Below are 21,924 nucleotides of genomic sequence, written 5' to 3' on the forward strand. Positions count from 1 at the left end.
TAAATGGCGCGATTTCTAGCTACTGAGTCATCACTGACATTATCAAGAGTCCACCAAAGCGCACACGTTGTTCAGCGTACTATCTGCTACTACCTACTGTGTTTATCGTTGGTCGTGCGCGTGTCAGAGCTAGCATTTCCACGACTCCCAGATAACGCGAGTTCTTTCGCGGTGGATGAAGCTTCTCGCGGTGTTACGATGGCGAACGCAAGTGGCCACGATAATGTAGAGTGTTACGCTTGGCAAAGATTAATCAACGGGGACAAGTTACATGCAGCGACACAGTTGAACGAGACTAAAGAGAACTCCATCGCGGAGATCAGACGCTGGGTCGAGGAGAACGACGATTTGCGAATAAAAACGACGTCAATCCTACGTGATTCATTGAAATATCGCTTGTGAAATTCAATTGTAGTGCATTAATTTCGAAGCAATAACAACGAAATCCGCGGCGATGTAACATCTGACGTTACATCTGAAACCTATTCGTTTTGCTCGCATAATAAGGAGAAAATAAAAAATTATATAACATGTAGCGTTTGACTTTGTTAGCGAAATGAGAAGAGAGAAAGAGTGATATGAAAGTGTCTCTCTCAATAAATAACAATAATGATAAATAGTGACTCAATAGAAATCATTTATAATGAAGTCCGTTTATTGCATTTCGCTATTTTTTTAATTTAAACAAATTTTCGATTAGCGATTGTTTATATTTTAATTTATATATTGAATTAATTGATCAAACAAACAAAAAGAGATATCTATACATTTAGAACACAGAAATATGTGTATACAGATTTGCCACATCGGGTATTTGAATTCGATATTGCTGCAGATAGCGCGATTATTACTGATTTGTCATAGGAATGATAAGAAATATCATATAGATACCAAAATTACCAAAGAGTATGCTATCGATATATTGCTTATCCTTAATCGCGCATCGCGCATATATTATAATGCGCCGCGATTTGCAGATGCAAGTTCCGCGTTTGTTATCACGAGCGAAGTCATTGCGATAGCTGCGTTGGTTATCAACAAAGACGGGTACGTTGCTGCAGATTCGGGCTATCTCTTTATGCGTTATGCATTCGAGCATTGTGCGTGATTTTTTTCGCTAGGTATATATGGATTTACGGAGAGGTCTTCCCAAAGGCTCAACAAGAGGCTAGAAAACGCTTTTATAATAAAATGCTCAGTTTTCTTTCACTAAATATAGGTCGCATTTTGTTCAATTATTGTTTTGCCCTTTTCTATAAGATGGACTCGGTAAAGAGAAAGAAATTGTTTCTCTTTTTCTTTCACTGCGCAGAGGGGACTTGAGAGATAATGCACGAGAGCATAATACGCGGATGTGTATGATTAAGTGTTTAATAAAAATTTTTTGTATTCTTAAATTATGTAAATTAGGAGAGATATTTGCTTTATTTACTTTTCAACCTAGAACTAATTTTTTTTAGATTTTGTTTCACTTCTTTAACTAAATGTAAATGTTAGACATACATTTTAATTTTATACGCAAAATTCATAAGTAATAATATGACTATAATGTTTCAATTTTATTTTTTTTACGTATTCCATTTAAAAGTTCAAATGCGTGCTACAGTGCTACAGTGTGAAGAATTTAGAAATTAAAGTTTCTTCGGGGCTTATCCTCTCGAAAATGGATATCAAACATCCATCCCATTTACCAAACCGGATCCGTCATTGTTCGCTGCAGATGGCGCATATAATCTGCATCATTGAACCTGACTTTATCAAAGAGCACGTAGATTCCAAAGGGCATGTTTTTGTGTACTGTTTATATATTCGCGTTTATATATATTGCCTGTTGATCGCGTCTAGTGTTGATCGCGCGTCGCTCGTTACAGAGTGCGTGTCTGTACATTGTACATACACGCAGTGTCTCTTCGCGGTGACGGGACTCCGCGAGACGTTCACCAGCGTTCATTGTCGTCGTGATGGCGAGCAGTTCCAGTGACAGCGTCATGCATCACGCTCGGCAAGAGCTGACCAGTGAGGATAAAAGATATGCAGCGGCACATTTGAACGAGACCGACGAGAATAGAGAGAACGCCGTAGCGGAGATCAGACGCTGGATCGAGGAGAACGATGACTTGTCTACACGAATTGGTAAAAATGATTGTGATCATGTGAGGCAGGCTCGTTGAAATATCTGTCGATGTTCAATTACATATTATATAATTCCGGAGTAATAAAACGAAATTACTTTTAATGGCGCCAACGTGATGTCGGTCTAATACTTAGCTCTTTGAATTTGTTTTTGGTCGCGCATTAATACAAAGAAAAGAGGATAACTTTTGATTCCTTTGAAAAGAAAAGAAACACGTTCTTGGAGTCTCATAAATAATTGTAAATAATCTTAAATAGTGACTTGATGGAAAATTTATATTATACGATAAAATTCGTTATCGTTTTTGCATTTGAGTATTTTTTGAACAAGTCTTTCGATCGATTTTTTTTTTAATATCTTAAATAGTCGAGGAAGCAAGAATGTGTATTTAAATATATTTAAAACATAAAAATGTGTATTTGTATAAAACATGTATGTATTTTGATACAATAATTTGCAATTAATATTAAAATAGAACTTCAAGAATAGAGAATTTTAACAAAAAAATTGTTACAGTTTAGAGACATATATCATCATGATTACGTAAGTCTTAGAATTTCCATAACATATGTCATGCGCATATTCCTGCTTTGCTGTCTAATTAATAGATAATTCCTTAACAATGGTTTTGTTTCATATTTGATTCATGACGTATCCGAGATGTATCACGCAATTCTTCTATGTTAACTAGGGCATAATAATATGTGCAATACGTGCATATCATGTATCGGAAAATTAATTTCTTGTATAATAAATTTTTCCAATACATTATTAATATATAAATATAAACATTATATATTTTATTTTTAATGAAATAACCGTCAAAATTTATCATTTGCAGGACCATTCCAATTTATCATTCCAATTTATTTTTGTATGAGTATCTTCAGATAATTAAAATGTTCCTAATTTTCACATTCACACATAAGTTATTATATAAATTATTTTAGTTATGTGTTTTTAGGATTGAGTCGAAAGTTCGAATAGCAACATGTCGAGGTATGATAACAGAGAACTCCAGAAAAAAATTGAATAGAATTGTCCCCTAAACAGCAGAGATCACGCGACCTAAATAATTATGCCCATTAGACATCAATTATCTTTATTTCAACTTAATTGACACTCGATTTATTATTGAACTAATTTTCTTTACCGGCTTATTATGTTTAACTATTGTATTATTATAAATTATTAAAATGAGATGTCTGATTGTTTGTATTGTTTTAATAATTGTACCTTAATTACTAAAATAATATACAGGTACAGAAACTTAGAATGTTATAGCTTTTTGAAAATGTATGCAAAAACTAGTAATTATTAGTATCAACTTAGTAGCAAATTTTGTGTGATAGCTTATTCCATTAAAAATATAGAATATATAATATACATTTATATTAACTTATTTGTTATTAATGTTACATCTACTATTAATTTATATTGTTACTTTGTAGTGTAAATAGCTTCACCACAAAGATCGCTTCATTATATCGATTCACTATAAATATCGATTGACAAAAATTAAAATTTAATGATTATATAAACGAATTTATTCGTAAAGAATAGAGAATCAAAATAATTTAATTAACATATTTTACGTAAATGTAAACATATTACGTAAAATATGTTGATTAAATTATTTGGATTACATATTCTGTAAAGGCCAATTAAAAGTAAAGTAAAATATTCTAGCATAAAAAACTCAATCAAGATTGCAATAAACTCAGAAATAATTAGACACTATGAACAAATTAATCATTATGCATCCACAGCAATTACATTGTCAATTTCCATAACTTATCTGATTATTACTTTTTATCATTCAACTATGCTTACAACTCTTGAATTTTTTAGTCGATATTGCATCAGTCTTTCATTGAATTGCAATTCATTAATTTGAATTTCTAACTACTTACTTTTTATGCACCTTGACTGCTGTACATATATGTAAAGTTCAATACTTTGATTATATGCCATTTTAGACAAGAGATGTGAAACTTGATACATTTGTACAGAATATCTGTTCAAACAGAATTAAGTAAAACATGAAAACATATATAACTAAATTCAAAATTATGACTAAATTTAAATATGACTAAATTGATATTAAATAAATTGGAATATAACAAAATTAATAACTAAATTTAATTCCATTAGAGGCAGAAGTTATTATAAAATGATTAAACAATAATTTTTCTTTGTTTCTTAGAATGTAGCATAATAAAACAGATCTTTAATGTTTTCTGTTAAAAAGATATTAGAATTTATTTCTGAAATTATTGCTCTATATATATATTTCTCATATTAATGATAATAGATTTAGTACTGTTTTAAGTAACTTTTCATTTGAAAGAAATCTTTAATCTGTACACAGATGACTTCCTTATCCTGCGATTTTTGAGGGTCTGCAAGTTTAATCTCGACAAAACTAAAATCAGGATACAAAACTATTACAAGCAGCGATCCTACTTACCAGAATGGTACATGAATAAGGATCCATTTCGACCGGAACTGCAGGAACTACTTGATTTAGGGTAAGGACCATTATTTCGGAGTATTAATTGAATTCTGTGAGTTTTTTTTATTCTCTACTTTATTTTAACTATTTTGGATACATAGCAGAACACTTCACAAACTGCAATTTCAATTTTAATAACAACTTGCGTAAAAAAAATTACAGATAAATTTTTAATAACTTTTTTTTCTTATTTCTATTATATTCTAAGAATAATATTTAATTAAGAAATTTCGGATATATATATATATATATATATATATATATATATATATACACTAGATGCATGACTGTAAAACTGAAAGGTATTTTAATTATTTTAAAGGATTCTAAAATACTTTATTCCCGTTTAGAGTGTTTTTGCCTCTGCGGAAGCCGGATAGTGAAGGAAGATTAGTTATTGTGGTGCGCGGCACTCGGCATAATCCAAGAAGACACAATATATCAGACATAGTTAAAGTAAATATTAAAATAATACAATGCTCGAACAATTTATGGCCAACGTTGTCACGCTGAAGTATTTTTTTCATTGTTATTTATTATTTCTCGACGGACGATTTTTTTAGATCGGTGTGATGGCGACGGAAGTGGCGACGAAAAATTACACCCTGGCGTCGGTACGTGGCTACTCGGTGTTCATTGACGTAGCCAATCCAACTATGCGTCATGCTGTTCAGTTGCGACCCCAAATAATAATGAATTTGGTCCACGCGTGGCAAAGCTGCTATCCTTTGAGGACCCATTCGATAAACATAATCAACGCGCCCGATTATGTCGATATTGTTTTGAGAATTTTCAAATCTTTTATGTCTGAGAAAATGAAGAACAGATTGTTCGTCTACACACAGAGGACGATTCAAAACTGTTTTGAGGGCGTCCCAGCTAACATCTTGCCCGTCGAATATGGTGGTACCGATTGTACATTTCGAGAATTAACAGGTAATTATGGTAAATTAAAAAAAAACAGTATAAAATTGATGCGTTTACTTGATGATAAAGAATGTTTCTTATTAAGCAAGTATTAAGTGTGTAAATTCCCATGTATTCAATCATATAATTTGATATGTATATGTAAAATACAAATATTTTTCTTTTGCAGAATATTGGAAGAAATTAATCGAGGAAAATCGCGACTGGCTTATGGATGATGAGAAGAACAAGATAGCTATTTCAAAGCAATAGTTTTATCGACAAAATATGCTCTTAATATATACTCTTGAATATTTATTATCAAATATAGGTTGCACTATCTCTGCGAATTTTGTGAGAAAAGAAATAATTACTCTGTCCACTTTGCACTTAGAGCCCTAGTCCATTTGATTTCTTATATGATCTCTGCATTTTAATTTACACGTATAATCGATATGTGCAGACAATAATACACATAATAACTATACAAATAATAATATAACTATATACGTTCATATAAAAATATGTTTTTATATTTGTATGTATTTTATTTAAAATATTGTTATTGCGTTTTCGACGCATCTTCTAAACTTCTAAAAAACCATTGTACTACATGTATATTTGCTACAGCGAATTTCTGAATTTATTATCTGCTGCACGTGGATCAGTTATTAAATATGATTTATCGCAAAAATGATAGCAAAGATTATATAGATTCCAAAGGGCATGCTATCAATCTCGTTTATCGTTGACAACACATGTACGTTACAATGCGCCTTCGGTAGATTTGGAGAGGAATTTGTAGAGCAAATTCGGCGCTTAGTATTATTACTATTATTACATGCGTTCGCGTAATGATATGCGCGCTAGAAGAATAAATATATAATAATACATAGGAACGAGACTAGAAAGTCATCGCAGAGATCAAATGCTGATTAGATAAAAATGTCAGCGGTAGTTCTACGTAGCAAGCGCGTTAAAATATTGCTTGATGAAATTCAGTTGCAGTTTATTAACAAGTCGATTAACTTTATCAACGCACCGGGAATTTTGATGCAATTTGTCGATTGTCGAATCTATCGATTTTTAAAATATTCATGAACAGCGGAGCTGAAAAATAAATTGCGTATCTACACAATGCAAAATAATTTCGCAGATACTTCAGCTATCTTGTTGATCAAATATAGATGACGCTCTCTGAGGATATATTAGGAATTAAAATATGTAATTGCAGAATAGATGCGCAATTGTTAGTAGACAGTCGAGAATGCTTCTTATTAACCCAAAAGTTGCAAAAAAAAAAAATAATCCTTTCCGTAGTTAAGATTGCAACAATACAGACAATTGCCTAAGCAACATTTGTTAATAATTCATGATTTCTATATATGTCTGTATGTGAGCTAATTTTATGTAAATTATGTATTGGAAGAAAGTGATCAAGGAAAATCGCAAAAATCAACGACGAAAAATACAAGATAATTTCGGAGCATTAATTTAGAGATAAATCGCGATGCAATTAATCCGCATATAGATCACGTGAAACTGATAAGGCGAGCGAAAAAAAAGAAGCAGTTATATTATGTCGAGACATTGATAATAGAGTGACTTTCTGTGAAAAGATATATGTACATATATATAAGTTTCATGTCTTTTTTATATATAAGTAAAATACAATACATTTTTGCATGTTGTCGAGTTTTCTCTTGGCGTCGCCCATTTTCGTTGACAATTTTTTCGCTAATTAACAAATGCCCGATGGCATGCAGTTTCCCTAGTTGACAGCACGATGCAATAATGATCCGCATGAATTGCACTTTATGGACGATCACAGTACTATAATTTATTCATACATAAAATATCAAATATATATTATGATCAAAAATCGCAGCATACACGTACATAAATCTGCGTTGCTTGTTATTTTTTGGTGATTAAATCATTATTTATAATTTATATTTTATACGTCACTGAAATGATTGCCACGTATGGCAGATAACATTTGTTGATATAAATGTTATCGTAGTTCACGAGCTGTTATCAGGTCATTGTGAACTAACGAACGATAAGAATTTTCGACACTGCGTCGTAATTCTTACTTGTTCATCATGTATACCTATAAACATACACGTCGAAAACGCATGCAAAATAATAATGAAATAAGAAGTATTATAATTTTTTGAACGCGCGCCGCGGTACTGTCGGTTTTTTTTTTTTAATTCTTTCTACGTCCGATATCGTTGCGAGTTAAATAAAATACGTACATACTTAAAAGTCATGGGCAAGTAGAATCGCGCTATACGTTTAACCAGCTATTACATATTAATTTACGTAAAACTTACTAACTACGATCCCATTTTAATCCCGGGATGATGTTTTACCAGGTTCCCTTCACCGTGCCAGATCTCCAACAAATGGCTTCGTAAAGGTATCGCACCTGGTTTATGATCGCCAATGAGGATTACATGCGGTCCAGCGAGGGTATAGGCATCGCTTATTATTGTCCACGATGCACGCGACGGAATTCTTAATAATTACGAGCGCATAAATTTCTATTCGCGATATTCCGGGCGTGAATAGACACGATGAGGGGGAATTATTGGCCGCGTTCAACAGAACTGCTGAGTTGTCGTCTTATCAACACGCCACGTTGATTTGTTGATTCTAAAAGTAAGAGTCAATCACATTCGACTGCTCTTCGATTGCGGCTTGTTCTGTTGAACGCGTCCATTGTTCCTAATATATTTCGCGTGACACGCACAGTACTGTCAAACGCATTTTCACTATTTCTATTTTCGCCGAATTACTTAATCACGATCCTTCGTGAAAAAAAAGAAAAACGAATTAAGCACAAGCAGGAGCAGAGTTTATTCGTTCGAGGCGTGGTGAAGCACTTTAGTCTGCGAGTTTTCTTTTCTCTGCGGCACGATTTTATAAAATACTTTAGTTTATATGTAAAAATAAACCAACTCTCACCTTTGTTTATATTAGAAAATTATACTATTATTGCGAAGATAAATTAATATTATGCGTTTTCAAAATCATTCGGGACGTTATATTGTTTGCAATCTCTGCGCATGATAAACGCTTTCCGCATTGAAGCTAACTTCGACAGAAATGTCGCTATATAAGTCGTGTAAATGGAAAGCGCCGATTCTATTTCCCTCGATCGCGATCCTCGAGAAGATCGGTTCGTATAGGGAGAATCCTGGCGGTATCCTCGGGCATCCGCGCAAATTTTTTTTTACAGACGCCGGATAAAAATATGATTCCTATAAACAAGACGCACGAGGCAAACGCGGCAGTCTCACGCATCTTATCATCATCGTATTACATTTATTCGAGAGTTCCCATTACGCACACCAACACATACACATCACATATACGCATAACACAGACATACATACGCGCCTTGCACGCGCGACACGTGAGCCTTAGAAGCACATTGAGCGCACGCAGCAGGAGCATCACATGTATCGGAGGTCCATTCGCGGCGGAGAATGTTGCGAGATCGTCGACATTTGGAATCCGAAGCCGATCTATCGAGATCCAGGAATGCTTTATACTGCCGCCGGGCGATTGAGCGATGGCAGTCGGTTTCTTGAATAGAGGATGTTACGCAACGTTCCTAGATAGAAGGACCCTTCTTGGATTGCGGAATTTCTTCTCGGCCACCGACATCCAATTGCATCTACAATCTCCGCTAATTCTGTACGATTTCTAACTAATGCTCCGTTAAATTTGACCCCAGCTATAATACAGCTATGAAACAGGTAAAGAAAGAAGAGTAGTGTCCTCGATGGATCACTTCGCTCTCGGGTGGAGAGACGCGAGTCCCGAATCGCGACATCCATCGAACACACCATTCGCCATCGATTCCCGATTCAATTCGTTCCTCTACGGGGAACATTCGCTCCCTGATTCAGAGCTCTTTCTCTCTCTCTTTCTCTTTCTTTCTTTCTTTCTCGTCTATCCGTCGCGGAATGTTCGCGAGTCACTGTACACCGAATACAGTCTGGACGGTGGGCGGAAGTTACGAGCTATCCTTATCCGCGCTTGAACTTCAGCACCAGCAAGCTTATCGTGAGGAACACGATGATCCAGATGATGGTAGAGATGTAACCGTTGTAAACATTCGGCTCCGTGATGCTCCAGCCGCGGGTCAGCATGGACCGCAGGGCGGTCGTCGCCATCGTCAGTGGCAGACCTTGCGAGATGTATCGCAGGACCGTCGGCATGCCCTCCACCGGCCATATTACACCTGCAAAACGGAATAATCAAGTAAACTTCGAGTAAACGTGGAATAGAATTCGCCGAATGTATCTTTTTTTTTCTTCATTTTGCGTCTAACTTTTCTCAATTCGATTTAACTTTTGCGGGATCGCTTTCGCGGCAGAGCAAATCTCTATTTTTAATTATCTCATTTATAAAGTAGGTCCGTACAAGACTCGAGTCTTGTATGGGCGCTTGAAATATTTAGAATATTAAATTTACGCTTCAGAGAGAGAGAGAGAGAGAGAGAGAGAGAGAGAGAGAGAGAGAGGGGGGAGAGAGGAGAGAGAGAGAGACGAGAAGAATGCAAAGCGATCTGAACAGTTTGTCCAACGATTCGATTAGGGCACGGCGCGCGCGAGTATTGGCCGACTTTCACTTCTGGTGACGGCAAGGACTTCAGCGCGTGACATTTAGATCGAAATAATCGTCTAATGTAACAACGATGGACCCGATTAAATTCGTTGAATACGGGATGACGCCGGATGATTGCCATGTTTATTTTACAGCGATACGATATCAAGCGCAAATTTAATCTGATTGATAAAAGCAACTGATATGAGAATCGCGTAGATCTGTTTTAATTCTCGCGCAAGTTTCATACATAATCATAATTGTTAGATACTCTATATTGCGAACGAAAGCCTTAAAATATCCCGAATGTGCTTATCTTTCTCATCAAACTGTGATTTCATCACTGTGATATATTTCATACATACCACTGAGAAGAAGCGTAGGATAGAAGCTGCCTAGAGCCAGTTGGATGGCATTCCTTTCGAGTTCGCAAATCGCCGAAATCACGAACCCTGCGAAAAGTAGAAAAATCCGGATAATATTGCATCTTTTTCCTTCTAATTATCGAAATTTGCCCGTTCAAAGAGCAAGGAAATTGCGTATCTTTTATTTATACTTTGAAACATCTTTCTTAAAAATTCTTGATTATTATTATTATAATATATTAATTAAAATTATTTTATTATTATTATTATTTAGTATTATTTTAACGGATACATTGCGGTGAATGAGAAGCCCTCCTCGCTCTTACCGAAGCACATGCCGCAGAGGCCTTGAAGGATCGTCAGTATGATAACCCAGCCGATGTCGCCCTTGCATTCGACGCCGAACACCAGGATCATGAAGATCAGTACTAGAGCCGTTTGACCGCACATCACCACGAATTGCGTGACCACGTGGGAGAACAGGATCTCGCCGGGAGACACACCAGCCACCCAGCTTCGATCCAGCAAGCCCTCCATCCTCTCGATAATCAGCGCCGATGACGTTAGCGCGACCGCCAGGAAGAAAACGATGCTGTCAACAGAAGTCAACTTTGCAAAACTCTATGTCGTAGAAAAGATTTTTTTAAGTGTTTTGCGCAAGAGATAGAAAGAGATTAAATTTTATAAAGTGCCTTGGATTTTTATTGAAAAGATCTTGGACTTTTCGAGAATAAAGAATAAAAGTAAATCCAGAATCTGATTATAAATAAATATTAATGAACTTGAGACTATAAATTGAATATTAATAAATAACTTACGTCAATATTACACCCGGTGCCACGAAGTCCGTAAAGCTCGGCTCGTTGGTACCGTAAATGGGGTCCTTGAATTGAATTGGCACGTCAGCCAGTTTTGCGTTCTGCCCGCAGGCCGATAAAAGGTCCTTGGCAAAATCTCTATACGAATATTGAAGATTTCTCGCCAGCATCAGGCCCACTTGTTGATCTGAAATTGTAAAATTTTTTATAGCGTCCATTCTAAGCAAACGTGGCCATTATAGCCACGTCTATATGGACACGTCTATGTAAATCACGTCTATGAATCAATCACGCGTCGATAAATAGCAAATGCTTTGGTAAAGCTACACGTGCGGAAAATAAATAAAATTTGATTGTCAGACTTAGTTATGGCACCATAAAAAAATTAAAAAAGTACGATACGGATTAAATAACACGACTCAAAGGTAAAACTTAACAAATTTATCGATGCGGAAATATATTTTGTTAAAAATAATACTTAAATAAACTAATAAATGCTGGATAAAAAATTCGGCACGAGGGGTGAATAAAATATTTGAGATAAATTCGAGCCACAATTAAGATTGACAATTTTATTATCTAATAATTATTAACTAGAGATATTTACTAGACATATCCAGCCAAACTCTGATTTCGCTCTGATCAAGGGTCTCGTCATCGGAATCCCTTCCCAAGGCCATCCTCGCCACGAGGGCGTCCGTGAAGTTTTCCGTAAAGTACAAAGTGCCCCAAGCTTCTCCTCTGCGCACCGCTTCCATCGCCGAGTCCGGATCTGGATAGTATTCCTGCAATAGAAAATGAAATGGAATAAAAAGAAGCGAAAGTCACGTTTATTACGCTTGTCGCACATTGATTTCTCTACTTAATTTAGAATTATATTAATTATCACCTCGTTCACACTTATTGTGTAGTGTACTATATGTATAATGTATCGTTACGTTATATTGCATTATATAAAATATCATGTATATTTATTATATATTTTTATGTAATAATTAAGACCTTTATCATCGTCTCGTTATCCAGGAAGTGGAGATACCGACAACTGAGAAAGGTGAAACTGCAGTTCGTCGAAACGGGGCACGACATGTTCTCGTAAAACATCTCGTGGTTCACTATGGCCAGTTTCAGTCCCGTGGGATCTCTCCCGATCGCCAGGCAGAAGAGGATCACTTGCATCACCGGCAGGGCGAAGATGAACAGCATCACGCTATGCATGAAAATGAATTGTTGCGCAAGCTATTTCAGTATAATCAAGCAGTCACTCATTTAGCAGCCGCTTCATAAAATTCAAATTTATTTTTGTATTTATGTGTGTGAATCTTTCAACAGGAATGTTTTAACGACATCAGGAACATTAAAGTCATTACGGAATTTATAATATTATTATCCCAATGACTATTCTATTAATAACGTACCCGATGTTCCGCCACATGCGTAAGAAATTCTTCTGCAGAAGCGCTTTAATCTTGCCCCAACTGGTGACCTTATAACAATCCGTGAAGTCGCCGCAGTCGTCGCACTCGAGGACAGAACTGGCTTTCGCACTCGGCAGCGGTTTGCCGTTTATCTGTTTTGCGAAATCATCGTTACATGTATTAAAATAATTGCATATGATCAACAACAAAATGTTACAATAATAATTTTTAGAGTTTTATTTTGAATTTATATAATTTTCTTATTTAGCTCCTTGGTTGAGAAGCGTTCGAGCTATGATGCACGTCTTCTTCAGGAACGATTAATATAGCTATTAATATTGATCGTAATAAAAGAGAAAAATAATAAATTATCACTTTTAATCTAATATCTCATTTTTACACATTAAAGTGTGAAGATCACTGAGTGGGGGGTGCCGAGTTTTAATAAATTGCAACGACACAAAAAATAAAAATCGCATGCCCGGGGTAAACGTAAAAACGAAAAAAGCCCGCGTGTGTGCATCGCCGACTTTAAGTGGCCTTAATCTGTCGTAGAATTTGCATCAGAGTAATCTCTTACATCATAATGATTCGCTATTCCATTGGTGGAGTCGTAGATCAGGACCTCTTTGCTTTGGTGGAAGTTGAGGCCGACAACGCCGGACTCCTCTGTCACGTATACCGGCTCGTCTTTTTTCCCCCAGTTTAAAGAAGCCTGTGCGTAAAGAAAAAGAAGCGTGGCCGGTGGCGATAAAACGTGATATTTAATTAATGCAAAAACAATGCAAGATTGACTACGGAACGGATAAATAATTTTTTGCACTAACACACGACACACATCTTGAATACACATAATCACACGTATCAGTTGATTAGACGAAGTGATAATATTCGATAGATAGTGCAATGTATTTTATTATGCATTAATCTTGACATATAATGTAGCATAACAAGTAGACGTAAAAATTCAGAAATAAGAAACTGAAAAAAAATCTTAATAGAAGCTAAAATTAAAAAGCTATTAAACTCTCAAATGATAAATTAATGGCAGCATCGATGATTATGAAATATTTAAATTGACAACAGTATTATAGAAGTGGCTAGTACTACTGTACAATAGAGACAACGCAATTACTTTCATTCAAGTTGATTGCCTCTTACATTGTGCAACGTGCCGAACTCGTTAATATTAAATTTGCGAAACAATGCTATCGATAAGTGTCAAAATGTTTTTTATTTCTGAAATTTTTTGCTTACCAAGCTGATGTTGTTCGAGATATTCAGTTCTGTCGGCGGTTGAGCATATTGTCCTTGCTTTCTGGAAAGTTTCAGAAAGACCTCTTCGAGAGAGGAGCAGTTGTACATTTGCAAGAGAGTTCTGGGTGCCTCCTCGGCCAACAATCGGCCACTCCTCATCAAACCGATCTGTTAACAAAATCATTTTTTTATTGTCTTTTTTAGTGTCTTTATTATTTTTTTAATTAATAGCGCAAATAAATCGATTGTTTTGAAAAATTAAATTTACAGTTCCGCTCTCTCAAGACGAAAGCCTTGAAGCCATAGCACACGTTGGAAGTTTCCATAAGAATTTGATTTAAGAAGAATTTAAATTTAAATTTAATTAAATTTTGTTATCTGAGGAATTTTAATACTCATACTAATTAATAAATGAAAGACGCATATTTTTCAGAGTCTCCGATTTAACTGTGAGTTTTAGCCGAGAAGAAAAAATAAATAAATCGAAAGAGGTAATCTTCCTACGATGAAAGCGCGAAGCATTCTATTATGATATTTATCCTGAGATACGCGAACTGCCGGCAAAAAAATCGAGATTGCACTCTTTGCACTGTAATTTATGCCTGGCGTAATATGCAGGCGGAATAACTAGCCAATGGCATGATAATGACATGCAATCGACCAACAAACGTTAATCGTTGGCTGGATTCGTTATTAATGCGGCGCGATTTGTGCCTATCGAGATCGTTATGCTGGAGTTATTTAGTAATCGTTCCTTCGAATATATAAAGTCAGACACTTACACTAACATTGACTAATTTTAATCATGATTTTTGATCGCCACTTTTATGTCGGAAGGAGAGAAATCACAATTATCTCAAGATTAAAATTAATTGATATTGTCGAAATCGACGTTCAGTTAAACAAAGAGGACGACGATATTACCGTGTGCGCTTGTCGGGCTTCTTCGATGTAGTGAGTCGTTATGATGACCGTCTTGTTACCATCTTTGGTAATTTGAACCAGGTGGTTCCATATGCTGGAAAATAAAAGAAAGAAAAGCCATATTTTAATTACGCGTGTTCAAGCCAAATAATACACATTTATATGAAAAACACGTTTTTTAAACACATATAAGAAAACAAACAAATGTGTATATATTTGCATAAATTAAGAGAGAGAGATTAAGTTAAACACACGCTTATAATATAATAAAATGTGTAAGAAAATATGCAAGGAACGTTTTGCAGAGTCATCGTTTCCGCGACAGATTCCAATCATGATTATTCTACGATTGGGGACTCTGCGATCATCATTCGCAACGTGATCGGTATATGTACGCGTATGTATGCGCACGCGTATATGCTCTTGTGAGTGTGCGCACATGAGACTCGGTATTATTTATGCAGTATCTCGCGCTCGCCGCAATTCTCGCGCTGACTTCTTGACTTTTTTGATACCTTGAACCTTGTAACACCGGACTAAAAACGCCGGCAGGACTTTTACATATTCAACAGGCGAAGGATGCATTATCGCGCGGAAGAACATAAAAATAACCTGGCGCGGAATCTTGTAGAATCATGTGCGAAAGCGAGAATTCAACTTTTCGCGAACGGGCTAATTTTTCGAGCTAACCGCTGCGATACAATGTCGAGATCAGTCGACAATTTACAAAACTAGACCGTAACAAAGTAAAAGTCGAAAGTAGCTAGCTGTGCTTGATGTAGAGACGTTTGCATTACTATGTAATACTATGTATATATTATTAAAATTAAATATATATCGACATGTATATTTTTAAAAAAATTATTAACTTTTTTACGCACAAGAATAATTTATTTAAGAGTTGGAGACAACTAAGATAATTGATATAGGAAAAGACTTTTACAGATACAAATTTTTTAGTGATCGATCTACTTTATGAAACTTTATGTATAATGCTATTATATTTGTATTAGCACATTAACGTTTTTATTTTTTAAAAATAACGTTAGAAATTGAGTATGGAAATTAATGAATCGTAAAAAGATCAGTTACACTATGCAGTTAATATCCAACGAGTAATTAGAAATTCGATCGTCAATCCGGAGAAGCGAGATAATTGATGATTAATTAATTCAAATTGTAATATATATTAGAAGCGCGGAACACATCGAAATGCGATTAAGTTGAAAGTGAGTTATGACTTTCCTAGTCCTATTCTCCTGGAAAGCGATCGGGTCCATAAACTTTCCGCGGGACAATTGTGCACGATCGAGGAGTAAGAGAAGTGTGAGCTGAGATGTAAACGATCGTAACAAAGCTGTAAACTTTCTCAGATAATGGGCAAAGCGCTTGAAGCTCTTGCTTTAATGCCGCTCAAGTAATAGCATTCTTTATTTCTTCCGTGTGTGAAATTTATTTGCCTCGGGAACATTTATGAAAAGGGTGGCGATCACTGTACTATAAAATAAATAAAAAATATTGTACTATAATAAAACGCCAATAAATTCGACGCTTATGAGTACCTAACTGGACGTATAGAGGTTCCTAAACGTTTGCACGAGTTTTATTTCTGTTTCATTTGCGTCACGTATAAATGTGGTCGGGAAATTTTCTACACACCAGAGGGGAAACATCGCATTACCGGAAGCGAAACGTAGAAGATGACAACAATGTGGTGATTACGGTAATTGATTTCCCGTTGTAAAAGCAGAATATCATTGTGGAAAGCTTCTCGGTTAATTATCCGCTTCATTCGTTTCGCGAATGAAAGCGATAAATTTTCTTCTGCGTGAACAAGCTTCGTTCATTTTCACAATCGGAAACAAAACGTTACGTAAAAATAGATTTCGCAAATTCTTCTATTCATAATTTACAGTACTTGTAGAATGTAAATTAATCCAGAATGAATCCATTTTGACATTTACTTTAATGAGATTCGTGTTTTCAAAAATATTTTTCTAAAACCCATTTACTATACCTTATTTTTTATGAATTTGCGCTTTATACCTGATATTATTTAAATATTTATAAGCTAGCAGCCTTGTTACAGTTAAATCCTTGACATTATTGCTCGGAGCTCCTCAATTTTACATAAATGTACATACATATTTGTATTTCGACACGTATAATTATTTATTGTAATTTTATGTCAAAAAAACAGTAATTGTACGACAAAACTTACTATGACTGACCATCACGGTCATTATAAGGAGATTTAAAACCGATCGATATTATTTTAGAAGTCAAGGTCCTACATTCAAAGATAGACTTGAACATTTTGAGAAATTTCTTTGCAAACGCAAGCACTAGCCAGGATCTTAAAATCTTAAATCTTATTTGTCGATAGAACGTCAAGTTCGCGTCATTCGATTTGTTTTATCGTAGATAATTACAATTGCTTTTGTTATTTAACTCGAATTTCGAGTGATTTGACGACGGATAGAAACGGAAAGAGGCCACGTGAGAAACTACAAGAGGTACGTTTCGACAAGTTTCATTCTTTTTTTTTTTACTTATTCGTCGTTCGTCGTCCAGGCCCGTGTGCGGGCGACTACTTTCACTTAAAGTCAAGCTTAAAGCGTGACTTACGGATTCAGTGCATTGGTCACGGGTCCGCTGGTATGCGCGACTCAATCGCGATTTAGATTGTCAGCGAAAATGCGAACGAGAATTCTCGTCGTTCTAGACAAAAAAGTTGTAAAATAATAAAAACATTAAGGAACTCTTAAAAAATCTTTATATGTATAGGAAGTAATACTTTGCAGCACCTGTCTAAATAATTAAGCGTTGAAAATGATAATAATAATAATATTAATTTGGAGAAGAATATTTAGAAAATAATTTAAATTTATACCAGACACTTTGCCCATAAATTATTTATCCGGGCCTTTCACTTAATACCAGCAATATCGAATTTATCACATTCATGTTATCGTATCATTAGCGACACGTGTATGCTTTAACGACTGAAAAAGTAAGCAAAAGATTCACTTAGTGCGATCGTGGTTTATCACGTTGACTGGTTATTTCATAATCTCATGAATAATTACTGTATTTCGACACAGAATTAAGTCAGCTGCTAATACTCGCCAAGCTGTATGATAACGGCTGTATAAGACACGATTTCATGACTAAAGTTTATTTAAAATGTAAAAGAAAGATCACCTTTGTCTTAACAATGGGTCCACACCTACGGTCGGCTCGTCCAGGATCAGCAATTCCGGATCGTGCATGAGAGCCACTGCGAAAGATACTCGTCTTTGTTGACCGCCACTAGCATGAAAAAAAAAACACTCGATATTAATTCATTTATTAATGTACAGCAAGAATTTTGTTATCCACTAAGCGAAATCAAGAAACACGTTAGCGCGTCTCGCGCTAATAATATATATTTTCCATAAAGTGCTTTTATGAGTGAGACGGTCCAGCGCATCCTTACGAAGGAACAAGAACGCTCTTCTAAAAATAAATCGCTGTTTAATATTTATATTTTCGTAATTATTCTGTTTGTGAAGTTGTCAGACGACAAACATAAATATGTAAATAGATATCTTCTGAAAAAAAAAAGACAATGTGTTAAAAAGTGGAATCGCACAAACTGAACAAAGTCTCTTATTCTAGAATGTAAAGTCAAATCGGCTGGGAAATAGAGATACGCGGTTCTTTTTCTTCGAAGAAAATATATACTTTCAACGAAGACTAGCAAATTTTTGCAAATATGTTTTTACGAATCCGAGATCTTGTTGTGGTTTTTTAACACGCTGATACAATAGGGAATTAACCGGTTCCGCTTGCGTGGTCGCGGGTGCGAAAAATCCATACCTGAGATTCTTCACCAAACGATTCTGCGAAGGCAGATCAAGAAACTGCAGCAAGAAACGCAGCCTCTCGACGATCTCGGCTGTGCACATTCCGAATATCCAACCGAAGTACATCATGGTCTCGCGGATGGTGAACTCGCCGTAGAGAGCGGTCTCCTGCGGCATGTATCCGACCCTTTTCCCAGGCACCCCGGAGCCCTTCGTTCCGGGTTTGCCGCCCAGTACCCAGATCTCGCCTGAATTTAATCTCCTCCGGCCGACGATGCAAGATAACAGGGTAGTTTTGCCGCATCCGCTGGCACCCAGTAACCCGTATCTATAATACAAATAATTCGCAACAATTTATTTTGACAGCAACGATCGCGCTGAGCTGGATTCAGACCGAACGAGCGAGTGCGAAACCAAAAAAAAAAACATGATAAATTTCAATTCGGCTTTAGACCGTAAAAGAACATAACAAAATTACAACTTAAGAGGAGATCTCAATATTTAAGAAACTTTGCCAAGTAGAAAATGCGCTCGGAACACCTTATATAAGAAACCGATCTTCACGAGAAAACAAGTTAGCTGATGAGAAATATGTTTATATGTATATATGTATGTATATCCGAGGGGCTTTAGTCTTCGAGACCGTCTCTGAATGAACAGACAAATCAATTCATACAAAAGAGCGTCATTTACATTTGTAATTTTCATCAGAATGCTAATGAAAGCGTAGTTATAGTCAGCTTGAAAGGTTCGTGGTCCTTGAAGTCCAGGTAAACACAAATTCTCGGGAAATCGTTCATAATTATGGTCCTGGCGGTTTCGCCGAAGAAATAAAATTGTTTGCACGACTGATAAGCGTTCACAAGAGAGTCTCTCGTCAAAAGGAACAAAACAAGCGTCGCCCACGCGTCTTGTCGAAAAAATTTGTGAAAGTCCAATAAATAAATAATCAGATTTGAATTACAACGCTGGGGTCAGCTGAAGGCTGAACGCGAACATGACGTAACATATGGCGAGACGAGATCGAAAACATAAAACGTAACCGAAGTGAAATGACAAAGAAATTGTTATTGACTGTTCATTATACCCTTCTCTCTGATGTATAGAATATTTCCAACGCTTCCCCCATTCCCGACAGAATTCTTATTCAAATACGGATTCTCGACAATAAAAGGTTGATTACATTAGAAAAATAATTTTGGACACAATTACATCACAGCATCTCAAAGATATGTTCAATTTAAAAAGAATAATATTTAATCTTTATTTAATTAAAGAATAACTACAACTTCATCTAATAATTGTCAAGTTTCATCAATTTTTAACACATTCATACTCCTTTGAATGTTCAAGACGTTTGTCATCACCTTAGCAGTAACAGTGTTTTGTTTACAGATTGCGATTGAATAAATTCATTGAACTTTCTTAATAAAAAGATAGGATGCCTTAAAAATTAATCAACCAAATCTTAAAGAATTCTATATGAAATACGGATAGAAAAGACTTAAAAATATAATAAAATTAGAAAAATTGCGCCAAACCAGTAATTATTCAATTCTAAATCTGTTACATTCTTCAGTCTTATATTCTCAATCCATATATGGGCCATGTAGCCTGAACTACTCAAGTCAACATCGATTTAACATTGTGTCGAGTGTAAAACTTCATTTGTGCTACTAATTAGTAATAAAATCACTTTTTATATATTTAAAAAATTATTTTAAAATAGAAATAAAAAACTAATGTATAAATAAAAAAATGAAACAAAATGGAAAAATTAAGAAATATCTGCAATTAGTAAGGATTATTTTAATAAAAACATTAATTATTTAATTAATTTTTGTAATAGTATAACAAATATTAGTCGCAATAAAGCGACTTATCACAAAAAAAAGTGTGCAAGTAGAAACTTGCACATTGCTTCTTCATAGTTTAGTTTGCGTATTGATATTGTTAATATTGCTCGTGGCGGTAGTTGTGCATAGGAGAAAGACAGATGATTTGAAGACGGATAAAGATATCGTTTATATCATAAAAAATATTATTAATTACGAGGACGAGGGAAGCGGTGAGGCTGATGCGCGTTATGATTTAAACGTCTTGAGAGCCATTTACGACGCACCACCTATTGATTCTAAGATAGCTCCAATTGGCCTACAGGGTAGAGGAACCGACGAAGTTTGAGACATTTGTGGCTTCCTAAATGGTAAGAAAGAAAGCTGCGATAAAGATCTCGATACAAATCCATTCGACAATGTAAGGCATTATGCTTACGAGAGAGAAGGCAATTGAGAAGGCGACCGATATATATATATATATATATATATAATGCCTTACATTTTCGCTTCTAGGCTTTTTAATAATTTTTTCGGTTTTTCAGCGAGATAGGGAACTAGCCTATCGTCGCAATCCTCAACCTGCGGGACCATTCTGGACCAACTGCTTAACGTCTCTTCCGAAAGACGGAGCCCAGTTTTCTCCGCACGGGAACTGTCTTCTCGTGCGCGAGAGGGAGCAGCTTCTTTTTGGAAAATTAATTCCATGCTACATGGCTCTAGTGGACTCGAACCCGGTTCCACAGATTACGAGTCTGGCGCTCTACCACTAGACCACACTGCTCCCCAAATAAGGTAAATATACTTTTCTATTTTCTATATACAGATTGTTTTGTAGTTGTATCAAAAATAGATGGTTAGAAAACGGACAAATACAAACAGACGCTTTAGAGTTTGCCTGTAAATATTGTATGCCAAAATATGCCTGCCCGATATTTCGCGATTTGTACGACTTGGACGAAGAAACTCGTAACTTGGCCATCTCATGGTTTATGGATAATAAAAAACGTATTATTTACATTTAGTTTTTACATCGTAAATGAAGAAATTAATATATTTATTTATAAGTGGTTTTCAAGTGTTAATTATCTGTGACCGTGAGAAGATAAAAAACAAGATAGCCTTGATCAACACCCGAATTTTTTAAAGAACGTATAATTCAGTCTCATAAAATAAAAAATAGAGATTTATTTAAATAATAAGTCAGTTTAATAAATGACTTAATGAGTCACTTAAAAGTCCCATTGAATTCTTGCAGAATTTAGTGAAATTGTTCAAGTT

General features: G+C 35.4%; 2 protein-coding genes across 8 annotated transcripts in view; one reads left to right on the plus strand and one right to left on the minus strand.

Moving 5' to 3' along the window:
- Nucleotides 1-59: 59 nt before the first annotated feature.
- Nucleotides 60-7,241, plus strand: LOC139808929 (retinol-binding protein pinta-like). Of its 3 annotated transcripts, none has more exons than XM_071771462.1 (6): nt 60-1,167; nt 1,872-2,133; nt 4,506-4,665; nt 5,000-5,105; nt 5,213-5,585; nt 5,746-7,241. In XM_071771462.1, the coding sequence occupies exons 2-6, from the start codon at nt 1,962-1,964 to the stop codon at nt 5,826-5,828; spliced, it is 894 nt and encodes a 297-aa protein (XP_071627563.1). In that variant the 5' UTR covers nt 60-1,167; nt 1,872-1,961; the 3' UTR covers nt 5,829-7,241. The 3 variants fall into 3 exon arrangements, with proteins under 3 accessions (XP_071627563.1, XP_071627564.1, XP_071627565.1); XM_071771463.1 differs by having other exon boundaries at nt 60-1,047; XM_071771464.1 differs by having other exon boundaries at nt 60-376.
- The window catches only part of Snu (ABC-type transporter snustorr), a 54,282-nt gene continuing 39,549 nt past the window's right edge, over nt 7,192-21,924 (minus strand). For 4 of the 5 annotated variants that reach the window (XM_071771440.1, XM_071771437.1, XM_071771438.1 and 1 more), the window contains 12 exons: nt 18,822-19,136; nt 18,165-18,272; nt 14,961-15,054; nt 14,037-14,204; nt 13,360-13,494; nt 12,780-12,931; nt 12,364-12,571; nt 11,969-12,146; nt 11,362-11,548; nt 10,870-11,135; nt 10,544-10,630; nt 7,192-9,813 (listed from right to left, as the gene is read on the minus strand). In XM_071771440.1, the coding sequence (XP_071627541.1) occupies nt 9,599-9,813; nt 10,544-10,630; nt 10,870-11,135; nt 11,362-11,548; nt 11,969-12,146; nt 12,364-12,571; nt 12,780-12,931; nt 13,360-13,494; nt 14,037-14,204; nt 14,961-15,054; nt 18,165-18,272; nt 18,822-19,136 (2,113 nt within the window). In that variant the 3' untranslated portion in view covers nt 7,192-9,598. The remainder of the gene's footprint in view (nt 9,814-10,543; nt 10,631-10,869; nt 11,136-11,361; nt 11,549-11,968; nt 12,147-12,363; nt 12,572-12,779; nt 12,932-13,359; nt 13,495-14,036; nt 14,205-14,960; nt 15,055-18,164; nt 18,273-18,821; nt 19,137-21,924) is intronic. The other variant, XM_071771439.1, reaches the window with a different exon arrangement.

The sequence above is a fragment of the Temnothorax longispinosus genome, chromosome 2 (assembly GCF_030848805.1).
Source record: "Temnothorax longispinosus isolate EJ_2023e chromosome 2, Tlon_JGU_v1, whole genome shotgun sequence".
Taxonomy (NCBI): domain Eukaryota; kingdom Metazoa; phylum Arthropoda; class Insecta; order Hymenoptera; family Formicidae; genus Temnothorax; species Temnothorax longispinosus.

Bases quoted from the DNA above. Each gene is read 5' to 3' on its own strand.
- LOC139808929 (XM_071771462.1), top strand. From the start codon at position 1,962: ATGGCGAGCAGTTCCAGTGACAGCGTCATGCATCACGCTCGGCAAGAG. The intron at 4,666-4,999 runs GTAAGGACCATT...ATTCCCGTTTAG, and splicing joins CAGGAACTACTTGATTTAGG to AGTGTTTTTGCCTCTGCGGA. The intron at 5,586-5,745 runs GTAATTATGGTA...TTTCTTTTGCAG, and splicing joins TACATTTCGAGAATTAACAG to AATATTGGAAGAAATTAATC.